A 23616-nucleotide genomic window follows, 5' to 3' on the forward strand; every position below is an offset into this window, starting at 1 on the left:
TAATCACTTTAAATATAAATGAACTAAACGCCCCAATCAAAAGACATAAGGTGGCTGAATTGATTTAAAAAAAAAAAATTCCCATCTATTTGCTGCCTACAAGAGACTCACTTCAGAGATAAAGACAACAGAGACTGTAAGTGAAGGGAAGGAAAAAGATATTCCATGCAAATGGAAATGGAAAAAAAAAGCAGGGGTAGCAATACACATATCAGACAAAATAGACTTTATTTATTTATTTATTTTACATCTTTATTGGAGTATAATTGCTTTACACTGGTGTGTTAGTTTCTGCTTTATAACAAAGTGTATCAGCTATACATGTACACATATCCTCATATCTCTTCCCTCTTTTATCTCCCTCCCTCCCACCCTCCCTATCCACACGGGGAGGGGGAAGGGTAATCTGGGACAAAGTGAGAGTGACATGTACATATATGCCCTGCCAAATGTAAAACAAAATAGACTTTAAAACAAAGATTATAACAAGAGATAAGGAAGGACATTACATAATGATACAGAGGTCAATCCAAAGGAGGATGTGATATTTAAACATACATACATCTAACATAGGAGCATCTAAATATGTAAAGCAAATATTAACAGACATAAAGAGATAAATTGACAATAATACAATAATAGTAGGAAACTTTAACACCCTACATACATCAATGGACAGAACATCTAGACCAAAAATCAATAAGGAAACAGTGGCCTTAAATGACTCATTAGACCAGATGGACTTAATAGATACCTATAGAACATTCTATCCCAAAACTGCAGAATATGCATTCTTTTCAAGTGCACAGGAAACATTCTCCAGGACAGATCACATGCTAGGCCACAAAGCAAGTCTCAGCAAATTTAAGAGGATAGAAATTATATCAAGCATCTTTTCTGACCATAATGGTATAAAACTAGAAATCAATTCCAGGAAGAAAACTGGAAAAAACACAAACATGTGGAGACTAAACAACATGCTACTAAAAAAACCAATGGGTCAGTAAGGAAATCAAAAAATAGCTTGAGATGAATGAAAATAGAAATACAACTTGCCAAAATTTATGGGTCATAGCAAAAGCAGATCTAAGAGTGAAGTATATAGGAATACAGGCCTATTTCAAGAAAGAAGAAAAATCTCAAATTAACAACCTAAGTTTACACCTAAAGGAATTAGAAAAAGAAGAATAAACAAAGCCCAAAGTTAGTAGAAGGAAAGAAATAACAACGATCAGAGTAGAAATAAATAGAGACCAAAACAAAACAAAAAAAACCCAGTAGAAAAGATCAGTGAAACTAAGAACTGTTTTTTTCAAAAGATAAACAAAATTAATAAACCCTTAGACTCAATCAAGAAAAAAAGACCCAAATCAATAAAATTAGAAGTAAAAGAGAAGTTACAACCAATATCACAGATATACAAAGAATCATAAGAGAATACTACAGAGAATTATAAGCCAAAGTGGACAACCCAGAAGAAATGTATAAATTCCTAGAAACATAAAATCTTCCAAGACTGAATTAGGAAGAAAAAGAAAATCTGAACAGACTGATCACTAGTAATGCAGTTGAGTCAGTAATTAAAAAAACAAAAACAAAAACTCCCAACAAACAAAAGTCCAGGATCAGACAGCTTCACAGGTGAATTCTACTGAACATTTAAAGAAGAGTTAATACCTGTCCTTCTCAAATTATTCCAAAAATTTGAAGAGGAGGAAGCACTACAAATTCATTCTATGAGGGCAGCATTACTCTGATACCAAAACCTGACAAAGACACTGCAAAAAAAGAGAAGATTACAGGTCAGTATTCCTGATGAACATAGATGCAAAAACCCTCAACAAAATATTAGCAAACTGAGTTCATCAGTACATTAAAAAGATCATACATGATGGTCAAGTGGAGTTTATTCCAGGGATGTGAGGATGGTTCAGTATGCACAAACCAATCAATGTGATATACAAATTAACACAATGAAGCTAAAAATCACATGATGATATGCAGAAAAAGCATTTGACAAAATCTCTCAACAAAATGGGTGGGGAGGGAACATACCTCAACATAATAAAGGCCATTTACAACAAACCCACAGCTAACATACTCAGTGCCGAAAAGCTGAAAGCTTTTCCTCTAAGATCAGGAATGAGACAAGGATGCCCATCTCACCACTTTTATTCAACATGGTATTGGAAGCCCTAGCCACAACACCGGATAAGAAAAAGACATAAAAGGCATCCAAATTGGAAGGGAAGAAGTAAAACTGTCACTATTTGCAAGTGAAATGATTCTACATATATAATACTCTAAAGACTCCACCAAAAAACCATTAGAACTAATACATGAATTCAATAAAGTTGCAGGATACAACATTAATATACAGAATCTGTTGCATTCCTATGCACTAATAATGAACCATCAGAAAGAGAAAACAAGAAAACAATTTACAGTTGTATCAAAAAAATCTAATACCTAGGAATAAATTGAACCAAGGAGGTGAAAGACCTGTACTCTGTAAACTAGAAGACATTAATGAAAGAAATAATGCACAAATAAATGGGAATATATTTCATTCACATGAATTGGAAGAATTAATATTGTTAAAATGTCCATTCTACCCAAAGCAATCTACAGATTCAATGCAATCCCTATCAGTATACCCGTGGCATTTTCACTGAACTAGAAAAAATAATGCTAAAGCTTGTATGGACCTACAAAAGACCCCAAATTGCCAAAGCAATCTTGAGAAAAACAACAAAGCTGTGTCATCCTCCCTGGCTTCAAACTCTACTACTATAATAATCAAAACAGTACGGTATTGGCACAAAAACAGACACACAGATCAATGGGACAGAATAGAGAACCCAGAAATAAACCCATATACATATGGTCAATTAATCTATGACAGAGGAGGCAAGAATATACAACAGAGAAAGAGTGATGTTGGGAAAACCAGACAGCTACATGTCAGAGGATGAAACCAGGCCATTTTCTCATGCCTTATACAAAAATTAATTCAAAATTGATTAGAACTTAAATGTAAGACCTGAAACCATGAAACTTCTAGAAAAAAACATAGGCAGTACGCTCTTTGACATTGGCCTTAGCAATATTTTTTTGGATCTATCCCCTGAGACAAGGGAAACGAAAGCAAAAATAAACAAATGGAACCATATCAAACTAAAAGCTTTGGCACAGGAAGGGAAACCATTAACAAAACGAAATGGCATTCTACTGAATGGGAGAACATAGTTGCAAATGATGACCAGTAAAAGAATAATACCAAAATACATAACGAACTCATACAACTCAGTCTCAGAAAACAACAATCTAATTTAAAAATGGGCAGAGGACCTGAATAGACATTTTTTCAGAGAAGAGGTACAGATACCAACAGGTACATGAAAAGATACTCAACATTACTAATGAAAAGGGAAATGCAGATCAAAACCATGATCAGGGATCAACTCACATCTGTCAGAATGGCTATCATCAAAAAACAAGAAATAACAAGTTGTGGTGAGGATGTGGAGAAAAGGGAACCCTGTGCACTGTTGGTAAATATAAATTGGCACAGCTGCTATGGAAACCAATATGGAGTTTCCTCAAAGAATTAAAAATGGAACCTACACAATTGCACTCCTGGATATTTATACAAAGAAAATGAAAACACTAATTCAAAAAGATACATATACCCCAATGTTATTGTAGTATTATTTTAAATAGCCAAGACATGGAAGCAACCTAAGTATCCATCAACAAATGAGTGGATAAAGATGTGGTGTATATATATACAATAGAATATTACTCAGCCAGAAAAAAAAAAAGAATGAAATCTTGCCATTTGTGACAACATGGTGGACCTGGAGTGTATTATGCTAAGTGAAATAAGTCATACCGAAAAAGACAAATACTATGTGTTTTCATGTATGTGTGGAATCTAAAAAACAAAACAAATGAATAAATAAAACAGAAACAAAATCATAGACACAGAGAACAAACTAGTTGTTGCCAGAAGGGAGGTGGATGGGATGGGAGAAATAGGTAAAGGGGACTAAGAGGTACAAACTACCAGTATAAAATAAAGAAGTCATAAGAATGTAATGTACAGCACAGGGAATATAGTTAATATTATAATAACTTTGTATGGTATATAATCTGTAAAAATATTGAATCACTATGTTGTACACCTATAAATAATATGATATTGTAAGTCAACTATACCTCAATAAAAAAAAGATATTTTGAGAGACCACTTATGTTATTACAATTCTTTTTATTATTAGTTATTATTATTAATCTTTTTACCTAACTTAAAAATTAAACTTTATCACAGGTATGTATATACAGAAAAAAAAACAGTACATAAATGGTTTGGTACTATCCATGGTTTCAGGCATCCACTGGGGTTCTTAGAACCATACTAACACGTGGGACTACCGTGCTAACACAGAATTATGTAATCATATGAATTCTGGTTGTAATATTTTTAAAAACATATCTGAAATTATTTTTCCCTAAGAATCACACTTTACAGAACACAAGAGATGAGAGCATATTTGGAGAACTAATAACTATTCCATATCAAGCGGCAGTGTGTCCGAGTGCCTCCTGTGGGTTTCCCATGGTGCTGATATAGAGGGAGGATAGAGCCATAGGGCAAGTCCTTGCTTCTCTGGTCTTCACATGTCTTTAATCTCCTTGGGGAGGCAGTGCTTACACACAAAGAGCCGTAAAGAGCAATGACTGCAGGATTCCCAAAGTGTGAAGTCTTCAGGAACTGGAGCACTGTGAAGGCTTCATGGAGAGATGGTTCCAAAGCTGGTCCTGAAAGGAAGGATTTTGTAGGGAAGTCATGCTAGGCAGGAATGACCTCATAACTCCAGCTCTATCAATGCTGAGGTTCTTTTAGGGACTAGCTGCAAGGATTAGAGTGACTTCCAATTACAAGCTACCATTTCCAAGGCTTTGCTTACCATCCAACGACAGCTTTTCAGAGTTCATGGAAAGTAACTACTTAGGTTCTAATACTTGGATATATGGACTGGTTGGGTCAGACTGCAGTGGGAAAGGCACAGGTTCTGACAGAATGTCACTCTACCCTCAGGGCTGGCTGCAGTGGACCACATCAACACTGTTATTCGGGAAGGTGACCCTGAATACACACTGCTTGCACTGCAGAAACCAGAGGCCCAGCTGCCCACTGTTTATCCCTTTGCTGGTGCAATGTATCAGAATGAACTTTTCAACCTCCAGAAACAGAACGCTATGGTAAGTCAGAGGAGACTCCAGGTACAGAGATGTTAATTCTGAGTCCTAGCAATGAGGAGTGCTGTTGAGGGAAGGTGAGTGGGAGTGTAGTGTCTTTAATTTGTATCAATCCCTGGTCTCATTGGCCTCCCTGTACCAATTCCATGGCCACCTTCCTCTTTAACTCCTGCTTTTCATCTCCTTAAAGCATCTGAGAGCATAGGTGGGAAATGCAGGCAGGGCTCTACACAAATACACATTGAAAACTAGTTGTTCTCATTCTCTGTGTGATTTTTGGAGAACTTGGGATAAGTTAATAACTATATTGATATATTTTTAAATATCTAATGTTCTTTGATATAGAAAAATAAGCTCTGAATCTGCATTTCTAGAAATTTGCAACCAAGAACATTAGCACCATGGCTTTGATTTTTGTCATTCTGTGCTCCTTGCAATGCTAACAGTATTAAGCAGTAATAATCATATAAGGTCACAGTAAATAAGAGCATATGCACTAGTACAGGATTAAGCCAAACAGTGCAACAGAATGAACAGCACTAGAAGCAGCACCAAGAATTTCAATTATGAAAGAGCTAATATTTCAAAGACATGGGGAAACAAATGAAATCCTTAGAAGTATTTAACCATGTGGGAAAGAAAACATTACCTCACTACACATAACAGAATAAATTGCCGGTATGAAAGGTTAAGTGTAAAAAATAATTAAACTTCTAAGGAAACATGGAAGGACAATGAATCTGAAAAGCAAAAACAGTACTGCTCCACCAAAAAAAACAGAAGAGGAGGAAGCCAAACGCACAAACAGGCAGTTCACAGGTATACCAGGATGTTTCACAGTATTATCTATAGTACTGCGAAGATACTACAGATATCTTCTATATCTATATAGAAGATAAACCACGTTTAACTAATAACAGATTGCACACCCTACTGTTAAGTGGAAAAAATGAAATTGAAATATATAGCATTATCTTGTTTTTTATGATAAGAAAAGAAAAATAATTAAAAAATGAAAATCTCTATAAATGTTTGCATGAATTAAAAATTAATAAAAGTAGGTGGCTTAGTTGTTAAGAATCTGCCTGCCAGTGCAGGAGACACGGGTTCAATCCCTGGTCCGGGTAGATCCCACATGCCGCGGAGCAGCTAAGCCCGTGTGCCACAGCTACTGAGCCTGCACTCTAGAGCTCATAAACCACAACTACTGAGCCCACATGCCTCAACTACTGAAGCCCATGTGCTCTAGGGCGCACGTGCCACAACTACTGAGCTTACATGCTGCAACTGCTGAAGCCTGTGCACCTAGAGCCCATGATCCACAATAAGAGAAGCCACCGCAATGAGAAGCCCGCACACTGAAACAAAGAGTAACCCCCGCTCAACGCAACTAGAGAAAGCCCGCGCGCAGCAACGAAGACCCAATGCAGCCCAAAAAATTAAAATTAAAAAAAAACAAAAAATAAGTGGCATTCTTTATTTTACAAAAATTAATGAAGTATATGTCACTAAAGGGCTTGGGTAGTAAGGTTTGTTTTCTTATCCTTGCTTAGTAAGACATGATTCTATAAATAGAAAGATACTAGAGTTGACCCTTAAACGGGTAGGAACTGCACATACCACTTATATGTGGATCTTTTTCAATAGTAAGTACTATATTACCAAATGATACGCAGTTGGCTGAATCCAGGGACGCAGTACCTCAGGTACAGAGGGACAGGTATATGGAGGATTAATTATACGCAGATTTTGAACTGCGTGGAGGTTCAGCGCTCCTAACCCCGGTGTTGCTCAGCGGTCAACTGTATTTTGTAATAAAAGAAAAATAAGTTATTTCCTTAAGCTGCACGTAGGTTCTCTTGATATTATGGTCCCTGTTTCTCTAGCTTTGAAGCCCAAGGCTACTTACACTCTAGCACATTCATCCCCTTTTTCTTTATTTGTCCTTATCTTTTTGGCTGTGTACCACTTTAGATAGTTGTGGTGAATCTCAAATGATTCCATTCTGCTCTTTACCTGTAATTTGATACCTTCCTTATATGTTAAAGTCATAGTTAATGTAAGGTATTTGGATAAAATTTACATGTTCCCTATAAAAACCCTTCTTCCCATTTGCTTTGGAACGTAAAATTATGCTTTGTTGGTCTAAAATCAATTTGCTGACAGATTTCTGTGGAGAATCAGCTATAATGCATTTTAATATAAACATTACATATATGAAATATATAATATTCTAAATGTAAAGATAGATATCAGGGTTTTTAAAAATTTGTTTTCATGCTCCCTCTATGTTCCTTCAGTATGATGGAAGAAAAAACCCTTTTGAAGTTGGGCCAAGTCAGTATAAAATGGTTAAAAGGAAGACAACATTGAAGGGGGAAAGTATTCTGTAATCTGAGATGTACTTTTTAAGTAAGCCCAATCCTTACTTGCTTTTCACTAAGATTTACCTCACATGTCTTCAAATATCTAGACCTTAGGGTATGTTTAAAAATTTCTACCCATTTATAAAAACGTGACTTAGACTAACTTTTTTGGAATTAAAATCAATATCCTTGGCTTAAAGACTTTGATTTACTTTTCTGGGATTATCATCTTTAGGTGAAATTCTCCCCTTCTCCTTACCCTTAATTCAAACTGAAAATCATTAGCTATACTAATATCTTAACCTTGCACTTGCAGACAGTAACAACGTTATCTAATCTGTGGCTTCATTATTTGGTAAGATTGAGCCTGTTAGCAGCCGATATAATAGCTGCGAGTAGGAATCAGCTATGGCAATGCAGATGTCTGTGGAATCATAACTGAGGACTGTAATTAACTCAGCGCCCAAAATGATCATCTCAGGAAAACCCAGAAGCCATTGACGTGTTCTTTAAAGCCAACGAAAGATAGGTGGCCAGGGAGCCCTGTGGGTCCTGCATTCTCACAATCTTTGACTTTTCTTTATTCTTTGAAGTGTACGTTCTGAACCCCCATCACATACACGGGCTGTGTAGATTTGGGGGTCTTATACTGCCATATGTTTTCCAACAGAACTACTTGGCCCATGAGGAGCTCTTGATCGCAGTGGAAATGCTATCTGCTGTAGCTTTACTCAACCAGGCCTTGGAGAGCAACGATCTTGTGTCTGTGCAGAATCAACTCAGAAGCCCAACAATGGGCTTCAACAGTCTGGACGAGACATACGTGGAACGGTAAGGGAACATTTTCCAAAACTCCTTTCAGTGCAGAAATATGTGTTTGGTAGATTTGTTCTACCAATTTGAAGGACTTGTTCCTTCCTGAAACAATCCATATACCCATGCTTATTTTCCTGAAAGCCAGTCTACTTTGTTCTGAGAATCCTAATGTTCAAATCCTACTTCACAGTATTCCTTTTAGGGGAACAAAGAGTCTAAGGAGGATCCCGTGGCAGTTACTGACTGTCTTTGACATTAGCAAAAATTATTTCATAGGCAAAAAATACATGTTGAAAGCATACCTTCCCTTGGGCTTCTTTTGGAAACGACAGAATGTAGAAGAGTTGGAAACAACTTTAATAATCATCCAGTCCAATTTTCTTGTTTTACTGATGAGGAAACTGGATCTGGATTTGTGGACCCAAAGTAGGGCAGTTGGGCCCCAATCCCCATTCTTTTTTTTTTTTTTTTAACGTCTTTACTGGAGTATAATTGCTTTACAATATTGTGTTATTTTCTGCTGTATAACAAAGTGAATCAGCTATATGTATACATATATCCCCATATCCCCTGCCTCTTGTGTCTCCCTCCCACCCTCCGCATCCCACCCCTTTAGGTGGTCACAAAACACCAAGCTGATCTCCCTGTGCTATGCACCTGCTTCCCACTAACTATCTGTTTTACGTTTGGCAGTGTATATATGTCCATGCCACTCTCTCACTTCGTCCCAGTTTACCCTTCCCCCTGCCCACGTCCTCAAGTCCATTCTCTACATTCTTTTGACGATTAAACCAAAGGAATCCTGAGACCACAGTGGATCACGGCAGTGGGTAACAATCTCAACTTAGTGTCTTTTATTTCATGTTCCTGAAATAAACTACTAGATAGTATTGTTGATAGAATTATAAAACACTATAGCAGATCTAGAGAGAAAACTAAGGGGCGGGAAGAAGGAGCCCATTAGAGATTAAGACAAAAGCCCAAGTTAAAATGAGTGAATTTCCATCTTGGATTCTTGTGACCACCAGGGGGAGATGTCTGCATAGATCTTGACAAAAGCACTGTTGTCAAGATACTGGTTCTGGAACTGCTGAAATAGGTAATTCTCTTGGGTCACGTACAGTTGTACAGGAAAAATTAAAAAGACTTGTTAGACTTTTTTTTAAATGCTGTTTGACCACTTGTCTATGTAGAGAATGGCCCCAAAGTAGAACAGTGGCTTTTCCTTGTTTTTAGTCATCTTGGAAAAACTGATGCTCTTACGCTACTTAAATTTGACCACCTGTTCCTATAACTCCTCAGAGTTTATTTCCAAGGTAATTTATTTCTACCTCCACTGTTTATACTAATGGCACCATCCTCTCCTCCAAGCTTAGAAACTCGAGTTAACTTGAGTTTTCCTCTGACCCTCTGTGAGGCACCCCTGTGCTGTGAATAGTCTGCTCACTTTTCTCCCCAACAGAAGCCAATATGTGTGCACAATACCTCTGCATGATGTTTCCCTTTCCCAGCAACCATCTCATTTAGACATTTTACCTTTGCTTTTGTAATAACCTCCAAATTGGTCTTACCCTGTCTTTTCTCTTCTCATTCATTCTTATGTAACTAGGCTTTGCTGCTCTCTCAGTGCTAGAGACGGCAGAGTTGGTCACTCCCTTATGAAGCCTAATAGTCTAATGAGGCTTGTTGATAAAATAATTATCAAGACACATATGGAGCAACCCTGGCCACTTCCCTCTAAACGACAGTACCCCCCTCCCTCCAAATCACCCATTTTGATTATCAAAAATCCTCTCTTCCCCCCATCCCAATTTACAAATAACCTATTAAGGAAATAGTCCCAAACCCCATTTGAAACCCAGTTTTATGCCTGTGATTTTCAGCTGGGGCCACAGATACAGCTTCAGAGGGCAAGTATTCTGTATGAAACACTTTTAAAATTTGTGTTTGTTTAAATAATCTTTTAAAAATTTCATTTAAGCACTTTCTGGGTCACCTGGGTGACCCAATACCGACATGAGATTCCAGGGCCCCCTTTGGTTCTTGTATTGAACATTCCAATGGCCCCAAGTGATTTTTCACAGCCTCAACATTTCAATTTCCATGTCAGCTTTTAACCCAGTTCTTGGAAGCCCAAGTTGGCAGGTGTTCAGGTTTCAGGAACACTGGGCCTCTCCCTTATGGTTGTACAACTTCATAGTACACGGGTGCTGGGCAGGGCTACCTGGATGAATTCTTACCAAGTCTCTACCAGTTTACCATGGCTTCTGCCCTTGGGGCTGTGTTTTCCCAGAAAGGTTGTTTTGTCCAGTTCTCACAAGAGTGACATAGGGTTGGCATTGGTTCTAGGCATGCCCTGTTCCCAGATTAATTGTTCTAAAATGTAGCTCTGTTTATAATGCTCCTCTATTTGATTGTTCTCTCTTCTTATCTGAATTAACCCTCAGTGTGGTGTTCTGCCCTTTGCTCCAGCTACACCCCTCCTTGTATTTTATACTTCAGCCGAGATGGATCTGAACACTCTGTTCATTCTGGCTTATCTGCTCCTATGCATGCTTCTCTCACCACCAGGAACGCGGTGCCTATCACCCGTCTCCGCCTGGCACAGTACTGGAGCTTCCAAGCCCTTCCTGCCATAGAGGGTGCTTCCGTGAACTATTTGCATGTTTCTCCCACCCCAGCTAATGTCATCTGTTCTGAGAACTAGCATGATGTGGTTAAAGGAATATAACCTTGGAGCCAAAAATATCTAAGTTGGACTCTTCCTAGCCGGGCCCCTTTCTGTTCATCTATAAAGCACAAAAACAAACACACACAACAAAACACCTACTCTGCATCTGCCTATAGAACTATGTTGTGTTATTCATAAAATTTTTCCCTTGGGCTAGTATTTGTTCATTTCTGAAGAAATGATGGGTGATTGTGGGTTTTGGGGTTTTTTTCTGTGTTCATCCTTAAGCTTTTTCATTTTATTCCCATTGGGTCATCATTAAATGTCAGGCGTGAAATGCCTGTAAGGATTTTGCACTTTCTCATCGAATGGTCCCCATCTATAAGGGATGCTAACGAGTGCAAGTTGCCATTTATCCATATTGTCATTGTGGTCAGTATTATTTAGTATATATTGCTACTAGTAAGTATAGAAGAGTATTTTCTTAGGTTTATAACTCTTGATAAGATGAAAATCTCACACAGGACACTGAAACAATTTCAAGCCTGTGTTTGGTGATGCCTTGTTCAGGCACAGAGAATGAATCATCTCCCCCACTTCCCATTCTGAATGATGTTTTTCTCTCCCAAGCTATACTCAGTAGAAGACACCTCAGTGTCTTGTACTTGGAGCAGGCATAACTTTGAGAAAATCTGTCGCAGTAAGAAAACAATTATAGACTCAATGTGATCTTACTTCTTGGAACCTCTGCTGTTAGCAAATCCGTAGGGTCTATTCAGAAGTCATACTGCAGAGTGACTTAAAAAGCTGAGTTGCTTTTTAAGTTTAAAGAGAGGATTGCTCTTTATTTCCCTGGTATAAAGATGCACAGGCAAATTAAACTATTGAGTTTCTATACTTCGGTCTGGAATAGCTCACTCATGTTAGCTTATGGTTGTAACATTGGTTCTGTAGTGGGTTTTTTTGTTTTGTTTTGTTTTTAATTTATTTTATTTTTGGCTGTGTTGGGTCTTCGTTGCTGCACGCGGGCTTTCTCTAGTTGCGGCGAGAGGGGGCTACTCTTCGTTGCGGTACGCAGGCTTCTCATTGCGGTGGCTTCTCTTGTTGTGGAGCACAGGCTCTAGGCACATGAGCTTCAGTAGTTGTGGCACGCGGGCTCAGTAGTTGTGGCTCACAGGCTCTAGAGCGCAGGCTCAGTAGTTGTGACGCACGGGCTTAGTTGCTCTGTGGCATGTGGGATCTTCCCGGACCAGGGCTCGAACCCGCGTCCCCTGCACTGGAAGGCGGATTCTTAACCACTGTGCCACCAGGGAAGTCCGGTTCTATAGTTTTTAAATGGGGAAATTGATGATTGAAAAATGAAAGTTTCTTAGTAATATGTCAAGGTGGATCATCTTTTTTTCCTAAAATTTCTCAAGACAGGAAAAATAATCAGAGTGTTGGCCAAACTATTTTCCAGAGGGCTGCACAGAGTGAGGAGGGTCAGGGATCAGAATGAGGGGAGAGAATGTAATGGCGGTGAGTAGACCCAGGAGAGAGGTGGTGAGGGGCTGCTGAAGCCTGAGGAACGGGCAGGTGAAGAGGAAACTAGGATGTTCTGGGTCAACTGAGGCACCACCTCTTCAAGAAAACAGGCAGTGAAGATGTGTGTTATTCAGCAAAGTTTCTGGAACAGTATTTGCTTTTTATTTGATTTGTCACTGGAAGTATTAGGCCACAAGGTAACCCAGCTGTGTTAGGGTTACAGTTAAAAAAAAAAAAAAGGCCTCTCAAGGCTTGGATTTGGGGAATGAACAAGAAAAAAAAAAAAAGGGACCCTTGATGGAAAGCTTAGGAACCGTGGTAATTCCGAATTTTATCCCATAATACTCATCTGGAGACTAAGCAGAACTAAGACATACAAAGGGAAGAAAAAATAGTTACTAAAAAAAAGCAAGTAATTTCACAGAGTTAAGAACGTTGAGGTTTTTTTGCTTGAGTTAAGTGCAAGATTGGAATTTGAGGAACTTTCATTAAAAAGCATTGTTACCTAAAAGTATTTTTAAGGGAAAAAAAACACCTTTAGTCTAAGTGAGCTTGGTGTATGTTGGCAAAGCTGCACAAGACGATTTTACTTGCCTTTATCCTGTTGGTCTAACCTCATAACATCACATTGAGCCACATGTGTCAAACTTAAGATGCGTGTCCAATTTAAGATGCATAACATGAACAAAGAATGAACGTCTCTGATCAGTATCATGCTTGTTTTCTCTTCTACAGTTACGCAAATGCACTACTCTCCATTAAACTGGAGGCCTTATCCCAAGGGCAAGATAGCTTAAGCTGGAATGAAATTCAGAATTGTATTGATATGGTTAATATTGAAATTCAAGAAGAAAATGACCGTAAGTATGGAACAGTATCCTTCTCTAATTATAGTGGGAGAATAAGGTAGCTGGACAAAAGGTCCTCTACATCAGGGCTGCCCTAGAGCCCTATGAGAACACTCTCCCCTAACAAGTTTGTATGTATTTATATGTAAATGTTATTTTTGTACTACTGTCCCAACATATTATAAACATTACAAAGCAAACATAAGACATAAAATGATAGAATAAAAGTACATAAATACAAGTCCTAATATCTTTCTATTTATTGGTACTTGAAAGATGACTGCTGTAAATAACTCAGCTTTTTAAGCAAGCACTCAACTTTATTTTGACCTTTCATGTACGTGGGTGTTTTTCTGAAATATGGCACATGTTCCTGCCCTAAGAAGAAATTGCAACACAGTCTAACTGTTGTTTTATGATCTCAAATCTTGGTGAATTGCTGTGTTTCTAGAACTTAGGAGCTCTGAGCATGAAAGTGGACAGTCCAAGAAGAGGTGCGCTGAGACATGCTTTCGTGAATATCAGCTTGCTTCCCTGTCCTGCCTCTTACTTACAAAAACTGAGTGACGAATGGGGAGCTCTGTAACTTAGGCAATGAGTATAATTGCTGCTTTGTGACCACACGACTTTCTGCTGCCTCTCTGCGTTTTCTTTCAGTGAGGCGTTTGGGGATCCCTGCCTCAGATGGCTGACACATCACCCACTTGCCTCTTTTCTGGCATTAGCTTGGGAGCTGGTAGTTCTTGGCAGATGTTAGTTACGAGGGAAGCACTAATTTAAGCAGATGTTCAACATCATCAGTGGGGGCGGCGTGGGGGACGACCCTGGCGTGTGTGTCCGCTTACAAAGCTCAGGTCCCCAGCTTCCTGCCGTCCTGCCTCCTCCTTGATCCTCCCCAGCTCCACACTCTCAGTCTCCAGCGATGGTTTGGGTGCTTTGGCTATGCCACTCAAGGGTTGGCAAAACACAAAATCATGTTCCATCTTTGTTTTCTGACCTTTCCCTTATTCTTTGGGACAACATGCACAATCCAGGTTTGCTTTGGTGATTTATGTATGTCCTGCTTATACAGGTGAAGATGCGTTAATTCTCAGTACTGAACAGTACTCGGTACACTTTTACTCTCATTCTTGACATTGACAGAGGGGTACGAGGAAGGACCTGCCATTTTTTGTCCCAGATTATCAGATAGAGCCTTTGCTTTTATCAGGAAAAGAAAAACAGTATCATGTGTATAACTTGGAAAGAAAGTGGTCTTTTGCAGGTGAATATTTTTAAGCAAAAATCTCTTTGGTTTTGTATGGCATTTACCTAGGTAACTGTACTACTAAGTTGTTCTCCATGGGACATTTCACACGGCCATTATCACATTTCTTTTAACCATCTCGGCGTGAAGCATATATGCCATAACCAGAATAGTCATTTTAGAGGCTAATATCTCCTTTCTAGAATTTGGGGGACTTAATATAAAAGATTTAACTTCTCTCTGTTTTGGTTTGTTGTTTTGTCAAAACGGGGTATTTTTGTTGAACGTTCTTGAATTATTGAGTTTGATATCATCTGTTTAGGTAATTGCTTTAACAGCTAAATTAAAATAAATATACCGTTGCGAGTAGGCCCCAATTGCACTCTATAGAAATGAAATCATCTGAAAGAGCTGAGAACTTTTCATGGACATCTTGAAAGTGCGTTACTCTCCCCATCCCACCCCTGCCACACGCTCCAGAATCTTATGTCTGAGTTGTGGCGTGGATGAGGTGTGTAGCTAATGGGAAATGATAAACGCGGAAGGTGAATTGAATGGAGAAGCTGCTAAATGCATTTCCTGAGATTTGGATGCTCTGCTGATTTCTTAATGGAAAGTTTACTTTTCCCAGTCGAGCCTTAGAGGAGTATTATTTTAACCAGGTAACTTAGACAAGGAAGTTTTCTTCCTGTGAAGTTTTGCTTTTTAAATTTGGTAGGTACCATTCTTTGTGAGTTACCTCATCTGCTGTCTCAAATACAACACCTCTGAGGGAATGCCCACTCTGTCCTTGGACTAGAATGTTATAGTATCACATGATGATTTAAATCAGTGGGCCATGAACTGAGGCTCAGCAGTCTTTGCTCAAATGGGATCTTCTCTTTATTTTTAAACAGAGGAAGTGATGCAGATGGACCCAGGGGACTTATGGGAAGGTTTTTCACCTCCTATGAAGTCATTTACTATGACATCACCAGCTTGTGTTCTTAGAAACACACCAAAAACTTAAGCAGCTGGTTTCAATCAAGTCAGCTGGAATGCACTCATTCCCAGGTGATCAGCTGCTAGGAACACACATTCTCTTTCTTAGATGTAGTTCTGTAAAGATCGTTTTTGGATGGGATGTTTAAAAGTATTTAGAACAGTTAACCCAAGGAGGTCAACTGACATAAGGGGTCAACTGTCACTTCCAGAGAATGATATAAGTATTCCATGCTCTCCAGTGTATAAATATTACGGGGTGAAATGATAATACCTTGTATGTGGGTAGTACTTAGACTTTCTCAAGTTCTTCCAATGTTTTGAGATAACCTAACTTGCATGTTAGAGAAGTAGTTTTGCTGCTTCTTCCAGCATGCTGGAGTATTATAGTCTGAAATAATTTCTAGACATTTTAGATTGTCCCTTTTCTCCTACAGATTTTTTCATTCTTAGCAATGGTCTCTATGGGGTCATTCATTCACGAGATACTTAGCTAAATATTTTACTTTAATTTGAATGTCAAAATCAAGATACCTCTTAAAAATTTGAAGTATGTATTCTGTTTCATAGCATATCACATTTGTAGAGTGGCTTCTGATTGTTTTTGAAGAAAAAAAACTGACAAAATGAGAGAATGTTTGGCTTTAAGTATGTTTATTTTCTAAGCTTACTTCTCATTAATGTTTAGTTTCTTTATTAATTCTTGTCCATGAGCACTCACTTGGGAAGCGGAAGCCCCCTGTTAGTATGTGAATGTATGTGTGTGTATGTGTACACATGTGTACATATACCCATGAATAATGCACCCATACATACATACACTATAGTATTTTATGACTGGATGATAGTTTATTTTTAAGAATAAGGTAGTATTGAGAAGTGACCTCCAAATAGATCCCTTATACTAGACTTTCAAAAACTTTGCCAACTGCATGGCTTGGCTTCTGTGCTTTTCATTCCTGGACCTCACAGTCTATGTCCTAAGATCCTGTATGTAGTAGAGATAGTAGAAGGTTAAACTGGTGGATATGCTTATTCATCCTTTGGTACATCCATGGATTAGGGTTCCAGATGTAATTTTAGCAGCCCGCATTGGAGAATTTGTGACATTAGTTATCCACACTTGAACCTTAAAAATATCCCTAAACATGCATGACTTTGTTAATTTCTATGGAGCCGACCTACACTTGACAGCCACATGTGACTGTTTTAACTAATCAAAATTAAATAAAATGTAAAATGAAGTTCTTCAGTTCATACTAGCCACATTTTTTTAACATCTTTATTGGAGTATAATTGCTTTACAATAGTGTGTTAGTTTCTGCTTTATAACAAAGTGAATTAGCTATACATATACATATATCTGCATATCTCCTCCCTCTTGTGTCTCCCTCCCACCCTCCCTATCCCACCCCTCTAGGTGGTCACAAAGCACCGAGCTGATCTCCCTGTGCTATGCAGCTGCTTCCCACTAGCTATCTATTTTATATTTGATAGTGTATATATGTCCATGCCACTCTCTCACTTCGTCCCAGCTTACCCTTACCCTTCCCTGTGTCCTCAAGTCCATTCTCTGTCTGCGTTTTTATTCCTGTCCTGCCCCTAGTTTCTTCAGAACCATTTTTTTTTATATTCCATATATATGTGTTAGCATACGGTATTTGTTTTTCTCTTTCTGACTTCCTTCACTCTGTGTGACAGACTCTAGGTCCATCCACCTCGCTACAAATAACTCAATTTCATTTCTTTTTATGGCTGAGTAATATTCCATTGTATATATGTGCCACATCTTCTTTATCCATTCATCTGTCGATGGACACTTAGGTTGCTTCCATGTCCTGGCTATTGTAAATAGAGCTGCAGTGAACATGGTGGTACATGACTCTTTTTGAATTATGGTTTTCTCAGGGTATATGCCCAGTAGTGGGATTGCTGGGTCATATGGGAGTTCTATTTTTAGTTTTTTAAGGAACCTCCATACTGTTCTCCATAGTGGCTCATACTAGCCACATTTTAAATGCTCATTAGCTGCATGTGGCTACTGGCTACCATATTGGATGGCCCAGAACATTTTCATCATCACAGAACATTCCGCTGGACAGCACTGGACTATACTGACCTTGAAAGTCACTCTGCTAACACTCTAGGGAATTGTTTGGTTTTGAGCTGTCTCTTTGGCATTCTTTACAGTGGTGAAGTAGAGTAAACCAACTAATAGTGTATATCCAAATCTCTTTGCACTTCCGTTTTCTTTTCTGTACATCTCTACATTAAATTCTTCCAGCTCTGCTATTCTATGGTTCCATCATCCAGTACTTTGGCATTATTATGTAAGTGAGGGTTACACTAGAAATGAGCATCTCTGCTGCTACTTGTATGTCAGATTATCTCCCCTTTTTATACCAGCTTTATTGAGATATAATTCATTCACACTTTTATTGTGTTTTTATGGTAGTTTTTTATGTATTTAAAAAATTGTGGAACCATCACTAGTATCTAAATTCAGAAAATCTTCATCACCCCGAAAAGAAACTTTATACCTGTTAGCAGTCACTCCCTTTTCCCCCTCCCCCCACCCCCTGGCAACAACTCATCTACTTTTTTTCTATGGATTTTCCGATTCTGGATATTTCATATAAATAGAGTCATGTCATGTGGGGCTTTTGTGTCTGGCTTCTTTCTCTTGCGTAATGTTTTCAAGGCTCATCCATGTTGTATCATGTATCATTATACTTCATATTTCTTTCTAGGTCAAGTAATATTCCATTCTAGGCATATATATTTTGTTTATCCAGTCATCAGTTGATGGATATTTGGGTAGTTTCTACTTTTTAGCTATTATAAATATTGCTTCTATAAAGATTCACGTATAAGCTTTTGTGTGACTATATGGTTTCCGTTCTCTTTAGTATATACCTAAGAGTGGAACTGCTGGATCACATGGCAGTTGTATGTTTAATATGTTAAAGAACTGCCTGGTTCCCAAGGTGACTACCATTTTCCATGCCCACCAACAACGTATGAGAGTTCCAATTTCACCCCATCTTCACAACACTTGTTATTGTCTTTTTTAATATAGCCATCCTAGTGGTTATGAAGTGGTTATGAAGCGTTGTGATTTGGCTTTGCATTTTCCTAATAACTAGTGATTCTGAGCATCTTTTCATGTGCTTATTAGCCATTTGTATATCTTCTTTAAAGAAATACCTGATCAAGTCCTTTACCTGTTTTAAATTTTTTTTCTCTTTCTGTTGTTAAGAGTTCCTTATATAGTTATTATGCTTGTATACCAGGTATATAAGGGGTTTTTTAAATCAGATATCAGACTTGGAAGTATTTCCTCCCATTCTATAGATTGTCTTCACTTGTTCTGAGGGTGTCCTTGGAAACATAAAAGGTTTAATTTTTATTTATTTATTTATTTTATTTAGTTTTGGCTGCATTGGGTCTTTGTTGCTGCATGCGGGCTTTTCTCTAGTTGCAGCGAGCGGGGGCTACTTTTTGTTGTGGTGCCCGGGCTTATGGCTGTGGCTTCTCTTGTTGCGGAGCATGGGCTCTAGGTGCACGGGCTTCAGTAGTTGTGTCGTGCGGGCTCAGTAGTTGTAGCTCACAGGCTCTAGAGCACAGGCTCAGTAGTTGTGGTGCACGGGCTTAGTTGCTTTGTGGCATGTGGGATCTTCCTGGACCAGGGCTCGAACCCATGTCCCCTGCACTGGCAGGCAGATTCTTAACCACTGCACCACCAGAGAAGCCCAAAAGGTTTAATTTTTTTTTGAAGTGTAGTTGATTTACGATATTGTATAAGTTACAGATGTTTAATACAGTGATTCACAATTTTTAAAGGTTATATTCTGTTTGTAGTTACTTTATGAGATTGGCTATATTGCCTATGTTGTACAATATATCCTTATAGCTTATTTTATACATAATAGTTTGTACCTCTTAAAGGTTTAATTTTTACAACATCCCATGTATTCGTTTCTTTTTTTTATTTATGTTTTTGGTGGTCACAGGTAAAAAGTATTGCCGACCACAAAGGTTTACTCTTAAATTTCTTCTAAAAGATTAAAAAGTTATATTTTTTGTGTAGGTTTATGATCCATATTGAGTTACTTTTTGTGTATGATGTGATGTAGGGAGTCCAGCTTTATTCGTATGCAGTGGACATTCAGTTGTCTGTGCCATTTGTTATAAAGACTGTTATTTACCTGTTGCATTGTCTTGGCACCCTTGGTTAAAAATCAGTTGACTATACGTGTAAAGGTTTATTTCTGAACTCTAAATTCTATTCCATTAATCTTTAAGTCTGTCTTTATATCAATACCATGCAATATTAGCTGTAGCTTTGTAGTAAATTTGAAATTGGGAAGAGTCCTCCAACTCTTTTTTTTTTTCCAACATTGCATTGGTTATTTCTTGATCCCTTGCATTTCCATGTGAATTTTAGAATCAGCTGGTCAATTTCTGTTTAAAAAAAAAAAGGCAGCTGGAATTTTGATAGGGGTTACACTGACTTTGTACATCAGTTTGAGGAGTACTGCCATCTTATTAATATTAAGTCTTTTGATCCATGAACATGGGATGATTTTTCCCTTTATTTAGGTCTTTTTTTCCAATGGTGTTTCATAATTTTCAGTGTCTGTGTCTCATCCTTGTTTTATTAAATTTATTCCTAAGTGTTTATTCTTTTTGTAATTGTAATGTATTTGTAATTGGAGTCTATTACAGAATTTTTCCTTAACTTCATTTTCAGATTGCACATTGCAACTATAGAAAGATACAATTCACTTCTGTACATTGACCTACTATGTAAGCCTTAGCTGTACTTGTTTATTAGCTCTTGCAGTTTGTGTGTGTGTGTGTGTGTGTGTGGTTCCTTCAGCCCCCGTTTCTAACTCAATCTTTGCTACAGGTGATTGGAGAAAACTTATAATGTACTATGACTTAAAAGGAAACTTTTTCCTTTATTTTCTAGGAGTTGTAGCTGTAGGGTACATCAATGAAGCCATTGATGAAAGGGATCCTTTGAAAACCTTAGGTAGTCTGCTGCTACCCACTGCTAGGATTAAAGATGTGGACCCAGACTCTGCCCAGCACTACCAGGATGTTTTATACCAGGCTAAAACACAGAAATTCATGGTAAGTCTTAGTAGGTGTGTTTCTTTTAAATTTACAGACCAGGTTGGGGACAGAGGGGCAAGAGGGAGGATTTTTTTTACCCATTTTTCCTAAAGCTCATAATTTGCTTATCTATGTATGGATCAGATTACAAGTTAATAGGGCTGTTATTTTCCTGGTGTCAAACATGAGGGGGAAACTAGCTCCAGAGCTGCTGACTGCTTCTACTCTTTCACTAAAAATGCACTTGTGGGTGAGTTCTTGTTCACAGTCCAAGTTATTGGATATTTACTGAGCACACACTGTATTCATGGTGCAGTATATGGCATCTGATAGGGGAAAGGGGGATCCGAGGAACACATGATACCATTTGAATGTTCTATCCTTATCCTCAAGATGCTTAGAAAGTTACTAAGATGGTAGGCATTCTCATATAGAATAGTTAAATAGCAGTAGAGGTGGGTATGTGGCCACATGTCAAGATGAGGAATGCCCAGAGTGATTCAGAGATGGTTGGGATTTCTGTGAACTGGAGCCCTAAGGTAGGTTGGTGTGGAGATAGAACAGGAGCTGCTCCTGAAGGGTAAGGAAGAGTTGGTTTGGTGAGTGGGAAGCAGGATAATGCAGGTAGGTAATGGCAGGGCTAGATGGGTACCAGCTGGGTTTGTTCTGGGCACAGGAGGAAACTGACCTGGCCAGGTCCCACTGAAGAGCAGAGGGCTTTATCTGGCGGCAGAGCTTGTACTGTTGTTGTGAGACATCCCCCAGATACTAGCCACTATTGGAAGAACTGAGTGGAGAAGAAGACCTATCACCTGATGCTACCTGGGACGTAACCACTTGTGGCTTGAATGCCAGGCCAGTGACTGGGAGAATGAGACTCAAACCTGACCTCATGTCCCCAGACCCCTGGGGAGGAGAGTGGACCCTGTCAGCAAGGAGGACTGGGCCGCCCCCTGCTGTTTGCACTGATGTAGCTGTGGCTGTAGCACGTGACACAGCATTGAAAGCTAAAGGTATTAGCTTTGGAGACAGGCACCATTCAAACCTTGGCTTTGCCACAAATTAGGTAGAGATTTTAGTCAAGTCACCAGAAGTCTCTGTGCTTCAGTTTTCGCATGTGTAAAATGAAAACAATTGTACCTACCTTCTAGGATTACGGTGAGGCTTAAATGATTACATAATATAATAAATGAGTAATATATATTTATATTTTTACATATTAATATATAATTACATTGATTATAGTGTGTGTATGTATAAGTGTAGAGCATTTGACATGGAGCATGTCACCCCAAAAAAGTGCTGAAACAATGTAGCTAGTATTTTTGTGGGCACTTCTGGCTGCCACACAGGTCAGTGGGTGGTGAGTGATGTCTTTGTCACAAGGTCTTTACTCGACACAGCTTTACTTTACTCTGTTCACTAGTTGGGATCTTCTGGGTGAGGATAGAGACAGACCTGGTTTTCTCTCTGCCAACAGCCACATGGGTGTTTGTCGTTAAGGTGAAACTAACTCCACAAACCTTTTATAGGCAAGCAGTGGAGGTCCCACCCTGAGCATCCCAGTCTAAGGGCTCTAGGTCAAGATGGAATTCCACAGCACCTCTCCAGGGCACTCAGAAGCCTTGCTGGTGTCCATGCTGTGCCTCCTCTCTGTTGGACATCCTTCCTAAATGTGAAAGAAGTTTTTTAATAGTGTAATTAGAACAGGGAATATGAGCGTAGGGATCTGAGTTAGAGCTCAGGCATTAAACCACTTGTGGCCTGTAAAGTTAGGAGCGTGAACTACATTGACAATAATTGGGGGATTAAAAACATTGCAGTAAGCAATGAGTCTGGTTTGGTTAAGTTGCCGCTTTTCAACACACTTCTCTTTCTCTGCCTATTAATTTTGAAACTTTGTTTTCTCAGCCCATTCTCTTTCCCTGGAAAAAAATCTGATTCTGTTATTTGGTGGGGTCTCTATTTGCTTTTTAACCTCTGCTGTTGTGATACCTGGAAATTTTCAGTTGTTTTTATGGGGCTGTTTCTGTGCTTTGCTTTCCAAAGGTCTAGCCTTGGAAAATAATAAAAGAAAATTACATTATTGGTATTGTCAATATAAAGTAAAGCTTGTGCCAAAGTATACAGCCATTAAAAGTCACGATGGATAACATCTTAATAGAATGCTCAGTTTTATCAAAGATTGAGGACAGTGGTGTAAGTTGGTGAGAATTCTTGGTCCTCGTTAACAGTATTTCAAGTATAACCTTGTGTAGGTACCAAATTCCTTCCATCTCTTGAGGGGAAAGGCTGAGTAGTGGGCATGTTGGCATACACTTAAGAGAGAACACACTTTCTGGGTGTATTCACTAGAGGCAGTGAATTGTCAGCTGTGTTTAGTTTTTTTATTTTTTTAACATCTTTTTTGGAGTATAATTGCTTTACAATGCTGTGTTAGTTTCTGCTGTATAACAAAGTGAATCAGCCATACATATACGTATATCCCCATATCTCGTCCCTCTTGCATCTCTCTCCTGCCCTCACTATCCCATCCCTCTAGGTGGTCGCAAAGCACCGAGCTGATCTCCCTGTGCTATGTGGCTGTTTCCCACTAGCTATCTATTTTACATTTGGTAGTGTATATATGACCATGCCACTCTCTCACTGCGTCCCAGCTTACCTTTCCCCATCCCCATGTTCTCAAGTCCATTCTCTACATGTGAGCTATTTTTAAATTGAAGGCTTTGCTTTAGAATTTTGGAAGGTACATGACTTATACACCCCCAAAGTTCTCTT

At 38.6% G+C, this 23616-nt stretch overlaps 1 protein-coding gene across 1 annotated transcript in view; it reads left to right on the plus strand.

The window, feature by feature from the left end:
• IQGAP2 (IQ motif containing GTPase activating protein 2) overlaps positions 1 to 23616 on the plus strand; it is a 289265-nt gene that overhangs the window by 181555 nt on the left and 84094 nt on the right. The window contains exons 10-13 of the mRNA XM_082650860.1: positions 5105 to 5268; positions 8302 to 8462; positions 13378 to 13502; positions 20693 to 20856. Coding sequence (XP_082506986.1) covers positions 5105 to 5268; positions 8302 to 8462; positions 13378 to 13502; positions 20693 to 20856 — 614 coding nt within the window. The remainder of the gene's footprint in view (positions 1 to 5104; positions 5269 to 8301; positions 8463 to 13377; positions 13503 to 20692; positions 20857 to 23616) is intronic.

This window comes from Grampus griseus (assembly GCF_964374135.1).
Source record: "Grampus griseus genome assembly, chromosome: 3".
NCBI classification, from domain to species: Eukaryota; Metazoa; Chordata; class Mammalia; order Artiodactyla; family Delphinidae; genus Grampus; species Grampus griseus.